General features: G+C 37.7%; 1 protein-coding gene across 2 annotated transcripts; it reads right to left on the bottom strand.

Annotated features, from left to right (window-relative positions):
• Positions 1-1,960: 1,960 nt before the first annotated feature.
• pdrg1 (p53 and DNA-damage regulated 1) lies at positions 1,961-6,776 on the bottom strand. Of its 2 annotated transcripts, XM_053315102.1 has the most exons (6): positions 6,676-6,776; positions 5,116-5,191; positions 4,798-4,872; positions 4,602-4,682; positions 2,950-3,066; positions 1,961-2,808 (listed from the first exon to the last, which is right to left on the bottom strand). In XM_053315102.1, exons 1-5 carry the CDS (start codon positions 6,757-6,759, stop codon positions 2,984-2,986), a joined length of 399 nt encoding a protein of 132 aa, XP_053171077.1. In that variant the 5' UTR covers positions 6,760-6,776; the 3' UTR covers positions 1,961-2,808; positions 2,950-2,983. The 2 variants fall into 2 exon arrangements, with proteins under 2 accessions (XP_053171077.1, XP_053171076.1); XM_053315101.1 differs by having other exon boundaries at positions 1,961-3,066.
• Positions 6,777-7,053: the final 277 nt, after the last annotated feature.

The raw sequence follows: 7,053 nt of genomic DNA, 5'->3' as shown, positions 1-7,053 counted from the left end.
TGTAGCGCACACACACATACACACTCTTTGGAGCCAAGGAAAACTCCAAACCTCTCTACACGCTTAGTTTAGAGTCTGTATTATTGAAATGAACAGCACATTAAGAGTGACAGCTGTTGGATGTGTTTATTATAGTTTGTTAATCCAACTGTTGCAGCAATATCTCAGCTTTCTGGCACATGTTAGAGCATGTGACCTTCAAACTGAGATTAATATGTCAATACAGATAAAGCACAAAGAAAACCAAGTTGGCCTTTGATACGTCTTCACACTGTCAAACCCATTGAGTAAATGACGCATATTTTACTGCTTTATTTTCATTCCTCTTGGGTGTGAATAATTCTACTCCTGTAGTCTAAAGCGGAGACAAACAAGCTCATCGGATCATCAATCATCAGTTTGATGTCTTGATTTGTAGTTTCACAGGTGGAGGACACTTTTCTTGACATAGTAGTGGTGTTGCGTGTCTTGTTTGGGATAATTGTCCAACATTTGAGGCGATCAGCAGGTTCCTGTCCTTTGACTCATACATTCATCATTCGGAGCGTTCCAGGTCTGAAGGGGGTTGCACGCAAGCATCGTCTGAGGAGACTGTGAAGAAGAACCCCCCCCCCCAAACACACACACACACACACACACACACACAATCATAACTACTCTGTGACTGTCATTGTCCCTCCCTTTCTCTCATTGCCTGAGGCTATTCATGTCTTCTCATGCTCAATGGCATGTCAGACGGAGAAATGAAACCACAATACACCTATTTACAGTTTATCCCTCTCAGGGCAGCACAGTAGCTGTTTATCACTCATACGGTGACTACAGGTGTATGGTATGTCTCATCTGAAGGAGGAAACATATACACAAATTGAATGCATTATCTGCCACATATTTCATACATTTACTTAAAGATTACATAAAGTTGAATTTCCAAACATGATGAAAACAGCAACATCTTGCGAACATATGGGAGTTTTTTTAAGGATTTTATTCACTTTCCCAAACAAGTATTCTGGTGTGCGTTTCAAGGCTGTCTACAGAGCGAAGCAGCCGTAATCCTGGGGTATTTGAAGACTAACTGACAGGCAGTGCACGGAGCAGTGAATTAATCATGGCAGCTGCTCTGCTGTACACCTGCACTGCGCTGCCATCTAGTGGCCGTTTAGATACATAGCCTGCTTTGATTTTCACTGGACCCCAAACTAGTTCGTCCTATTGTCCACTCCTGCAGACAAATGGGCTCTTTGTTATTAATACTGCTTCAAGGAACACTAGTTTATTACAACCTGGGCTAGATCTCCATTCAGTTGTATTGGTTGTAACAATATTGCTAAAAAATAAGTTAAACGTTGATCGTAGTTTTGTGTTTACATTTTCCTCTGCAATTATCAATATTAGGAGTTGTCTCACTTTCAGTTTGACCTCCACAAAAAGTGGCTCATATAATGTGGAAAACCTTTGGCTTGTTTAAAATCTACTCAATCACTGTGTTCATACTTGTTACCCTGCTGAACCTTTTTTGGGCAATGTCCCCAGATCACTGTGGTGAGTGAAACAAGTAAATAACCAAAGCTATAAAAATAAAAACCCAAAATGTAATAAACTGTAGCTTTCTTTTTAAAAATGTACCCAGTCCCCCTGAAATGTACTGAAACTCTTTACATTCAACCTCAGAAAAATACCAGAGACCTTATCTCATAATAATGATTTGTAAGATATGAATGATTGTAAAATAAAAACTATTTCATTAGCTTTTATTTCTTCATGGCTTCTGTCAGTGGGAGATATTTGTGTGGATGAGCAGATGGTTTTTATCATTCTGTGTCTGGAGTGAACAACCACATAATAATCACATATGCAGGTAATGCTGTAATGTACATAGACTAAACTAAACTAAAAAATGAGACGCAGAACAATTCAAGTCAACACTGTGCAGGTCCTTTATAGATAAAGTCATGTATCTGAAATGAACCCAACATATCAGCATTTGTAATCTGAACTACATACTATGATGCTATTTAGTAACACCTATCAGAATAAAATATGCAATGAAGTATCATAAACATGTTTGCAGTGGAAATGTAGCTGAACTAGATAGATAGATCACAGAATGCAATTTAACATCTGATATAGTGACTTCTAATCATGAGATACTGAAGTCATAATTATAACAAACAGTCTATTTCCTTTCTTTGGTGAATGCAATGGGCTTTCATAGAACTGTGCTTTCCAATGACATCATTCTTGAACATTTTTTATTATTTTGGAACTTCATTGCTGTGGATATGGTTCACAGTAAGCTAACTAGAACGCTAGCTGTCAAGGTAAGGCCAGTGAATACAGAGCACAGACAACACAGCAGTAGCAACAATTGCAAAAAAAAAAGAAAAAAAGAAGAAAAACAGAGCAGACAAGACTCCAGAATATCATGAGCACTGCTTTGAATACACAGAGTAGCTGTGCTCACACTCAGCTTTTACATGCAGGTTTCCTCTGACTCTAGTTACATTCTGTTTTAAAGCACACAGCATATCAAGATTATTTTGAGGGGGCTGAAAATTGTTGATATAAATGTAAGTACCATTGTGGATTTTGACCAACTGTTTTACTGTCCTAACAATCCTAAACTCATTATAGCAGTGGTGTTAATTCATTGGCATCGATGTTACTAAGCACTTTTTCAAGTACCTCCTTAGTTGCTCTAACTTAAATAAGGCATTCATGTCTGAATACTCGTACAAAATGACACTTTCATCCATATTGTCCATCACTGGTTTTAGTGCAACTTCACCAAATCACAGGAAAGAGAGAACAACTTCCTTTCTTGCTTTTCTTTCTTCTTTATGCTTTCATATACTCAGAATATGACGTTGGACCATGTGTCTTCAGGTTGGGAAGATGCACCTGCTGTCATCCAGAGGCCGCCACATTCTAGCACCGTTTACACAGCTGAGATCTGCGTGTGGAGATCTGTGGTCGTATGTCACCTCTTTAAAAGACCGTTAATAGCTTTGACTTCGTCGGTGGACAGAGGAGACAGGCTGTAGCCTCTCAGCTCAGGTTTGCCTAAAAACAGAAACACAGAGACACACGTCATCTTACAGTCATCTGACAGCAGACTGCTGGGAGAACATTCAGAGTTATGTTGTTGATTGTGACTGAGAAATACACATGAAGGATTTTGTCCTTTTCACCTGATTTAACCGAGGAGCTGCAACCCTTCACTGTTTATTCCTCCAAGTCTACAGCTATTTTACTGAATTTCAGACTGGACTCAGTTCTCACTCTGTCTTCCAACAGCTAAACCACTGGGAGACATTTGGAGTTTAACAACATGTCATTTTCAATCACAGATCTACCAGCAAACTATTTTCTTAACAAGCACAAATTACTGGAGCAAAGACTGAAGAAATATCCCACATGGGACAACAGTGTTATTCTACTGATTTTTCCTCTCCAAACAATTAAAGGTCAAAGGTCAAGACTCCAAAGACGATCTCATCATCCAATTTTTTGAGGGATTTATTTGATCATTCTGCCTGCGTTTATATAATGAGTGAAATCTGCAGCTCCAGTATCAGTTTAATCTCTACTAACACAGCACATAGTTAACAATGTCACTGCTACAATATTTACTGTTCATCATATTTACTGCACTGTGAGCTCACCACAGCAAGCTTCACAACACATTAGCAGCTAAGAGGCTATTCATGTCACATTGGTTAAGCAAGTAGTGTCCTCCATTCCTCACTGTGTACGTCCTGAGTGGAGGCTGCAAAAGAATTAAAGGTAAATAACTGTCCCCAACCATAATGACAGTCTGTGTTTTTATACAAGTGTAGCACCCACTCTATAATCTCACCCACCACCCCCCTTGCATTGTTAAGCTATTATATTATCATACTATCAGTGGTATAAAATTATCTTCAAATGACAATAATATCATTTATCTGGATAATTTCTGAGAGAATATATTGTCCAACAAAAGCAGCTATCATAACAGGTCTCTCAAAACCACAACACTTATCACAATGTTGTAGGGATATATTACTTATGACAATGTCAGATTATTGAAAACGTGCTTATTTTTGCAGTCGTTCAGCACTTTGATTGGTTTAGTTTGATCGTTCAGCACTTTTGTCAAGTGTTTTATAAATAAATTTGACTTGAATTTGATTGACAGCTTTAAAGATGTTGGTATGTGTGTTTCTGACGTTGGACAGAACCAGTTGAGCTGTGTGTCTCCCTGGTTCCTGTCTGAGTAACCGTATCGGTCCAGAAGTTCAGAGTCCACTCACATTCTCTCAGCCTAAATGGTTGTTTTTTTTCAGTCACATCTTTACACAGACTAATATGAAGTGAGATGACAGACTGTACATTTTTAGACATTCTTGTCTCTAAATGGCCTAAATACATAATTGTGATGGAAACAGAGAGTAATGGAAACAGACAGTATTGATTTTATCATCTAAGTCTCAGCATGAAAGCAACATGCGATCAGTAAGAAGCCTATTTCCCAAAATGTCAAATGATTTCTTTAAAGTAGCATGTTGGACTTGACCAGCTGAGTTCTACTGCTGCAGTCACAATGTTCCTCGTACCTTGCATCTCATTGAGACGATTGACTTTAGCTTTCAGTCCCTTGCGAAGGTCATTGATCTCCTTGTCCAGCTGTTCCTGGTCTAGAGATGAGACACAAACATCAACAGAGTTTAGAATAATCTCACAATCAGCCACGTATACTGTACTGGAAATCTATCAAATAAACAGTATTTTGATGAATGTGGCAATTTTTACCTCTCTGGATCATCTCTCTCGTCTTAGATTTGGGAAATTTGATGAACATGTTTCCAAAGCAAACCTTCACTTTTTCTGCAAATGTTAAAACAGCACTGTAAAACAATTCTTCACTGAGTCAGCATCACACTCCAAGCACATGATAAAAAAAAGGATCAAAATCAATTCAGCAGAACCAGAGATATCGTCTTACACCTCTTCCATATCAAAAACTTACGCAACTCACATCATGATATTACACTGTTGTTTCCACTGTTAAATTAATGTAATGATAGTTCTCAAATATTACCCAGCATCCCGTTATGATCCCTCACTCACCTGAATCTGACAGTTCATTTTTCAGTGCGTTCAGTGCCTCTCTGTTCCTGTTTCTCTTTGAGTCCAGGTCCACAATCTGAAATACAAACAAATATCAACAGAAGATGTAACACTGTGGACCTTACGTGCCTTATACCATTTTAAATATCTGGTACCATTGTCCATCACACACTATGTACAATGGACTGATTGATTTAGTGATTTTTTTTTTTTTACATCATTTTCATTGAAAAACATTAAAAACATTATGGTGGGATTTTTTGCAGGAATGTGTACCAAACAAAGAGGTTTGTTCTAAGTTTGTAGAATATTATATGTAGGCCTGGATATCTGTGCAGCACAATATTTAATTTTAAAGTGGTATTTTGACCCACATTGTGCCTCCTGCAATTAATTATTCAGGCCTGGTGGCCACTCTTACCACATCCCTCTGATAAAGCCCTCTAACTGAATTTTAAATGAGAAATCAACCTTGCATAGAGAAATAATACAGCACTCAACACACTCGGGAATTGCTGTGCTTTCATTCTTCACAATACAGAGACTCAATTATTCATTCAAACTCATATTTTTGCTGTAACTGATGTATAATGTTATCATGTCTCCATTCAACACGCATAGAACTGTATGCATGTTTAACTGGGCCAGGTTGTCTACATGTCAGCTGATTTGCGGTTGTTTGATGAAACACAGCTTTATGAAAGTAGATAATATGAGCTCAATTTTAGTAGTACTAAAGGTGTTCAAACTGGACTTTGACACAATGTCAGAAAAACTAAACGTACTCTATTATGAGTAAGAGTACAGCTAAATGTATTTAAAGTATCAAAAACCTGAAGTACTGTGCAGACTGCCTTCTATTAGAGTGTGATATTATATTTCATTTGTTTTTTATCACTAACAAATACATGCAAGAGCACTTTAATCCTGGAGTTACACATTTTAAATGTAATCTGTTTTTATCAATATAGATTTTACTGAACAAAAGAATAATAAAGAAAGCCGTAAAACCACTAATATTCAGACTATTTAAGTGCGACATCAATAGTTTGCCAACAGATTTTAAACTGTGAACCACTTTCAATACAATTCCCCATCACTACTTTATACAGTATAATACATATAAAACTAAGAGGAGTCATTTTATATGGTGAGCTCTGAAGTTAGCAGCTAATACTTGTATACATATACTTAAATGATATAGTTAATAAAAGGACTTTTCCTTGTAATGTAGCCTGCTCATGCTGCCGTATTGCTACTTTTGCTAGGCTAACGTTATTTCTTCTACTACTGGATATAATATGCTACGTTTTTGCTTTCTGCAACAATGATGATAAGATATGAATAACACACTCTTCCGTAGTGTGGTTGAGATTATTCAGCAAAGAAAACAAAATATTAAGAGTGAAAAAACAGTAAATATGTCACTGAGTCCGGAGGACATTTAGCCTGTTAGCTTAGCTGCTAACATTTACAATTTCGCCTGCGTCACGTTGTTTATATCCGCCTTCTGCTCGTTATTAACATCACAGTGTGGTTACCGGCTGAACAGACAGCTACCTGCTGTTTAGAGGTGAGGACATCCTCAGCTGCCTCCTCTACTTCTGACAAGTAGTCCAAAACACGCTGCGATTCAGCGTCCATGGTGGTTGTGTTGCTATGAAAATACGTCCGGGCTGGAACACCGACAGGTAACAGAAAGGACCGGGGTGGAGAGGCGTGAAATATAGTCCGTCTATTGTTTTTCGTTCATTAAAGTAAACACACCCACAGACTGGATATATGTTGTTGAAATGTACCATTCAATCATAACGTAATAACACTACATGGGAAGATACAGTAAAACTAGGATAAAGGACAAAAATAGCAATGGTGGATCAATCAAGTGTGGTCAGTTTGTCTGTAATTTAGCTGCTTTATTCTTCTGCCACGTTGATG

This window comes from Scomber japonicus, chromosome 3, assembly GCF_027409825.1.
Source record: "Scomber japonicus isolate fScoJap1 chromosome 3, fScoJap1.pri, whole genome shotgun sequence".
Lineage (NCBI taxonomy): Eukaryota > Metazoa > Chordata > Actinopteri > Scombriformes > Scombridae > Scomber > Scomber japonicus.
Note: the sequence above shows the minus strand (reverse complement) of the source record. Positions and strands in the feature narration are given on the sequence as shown.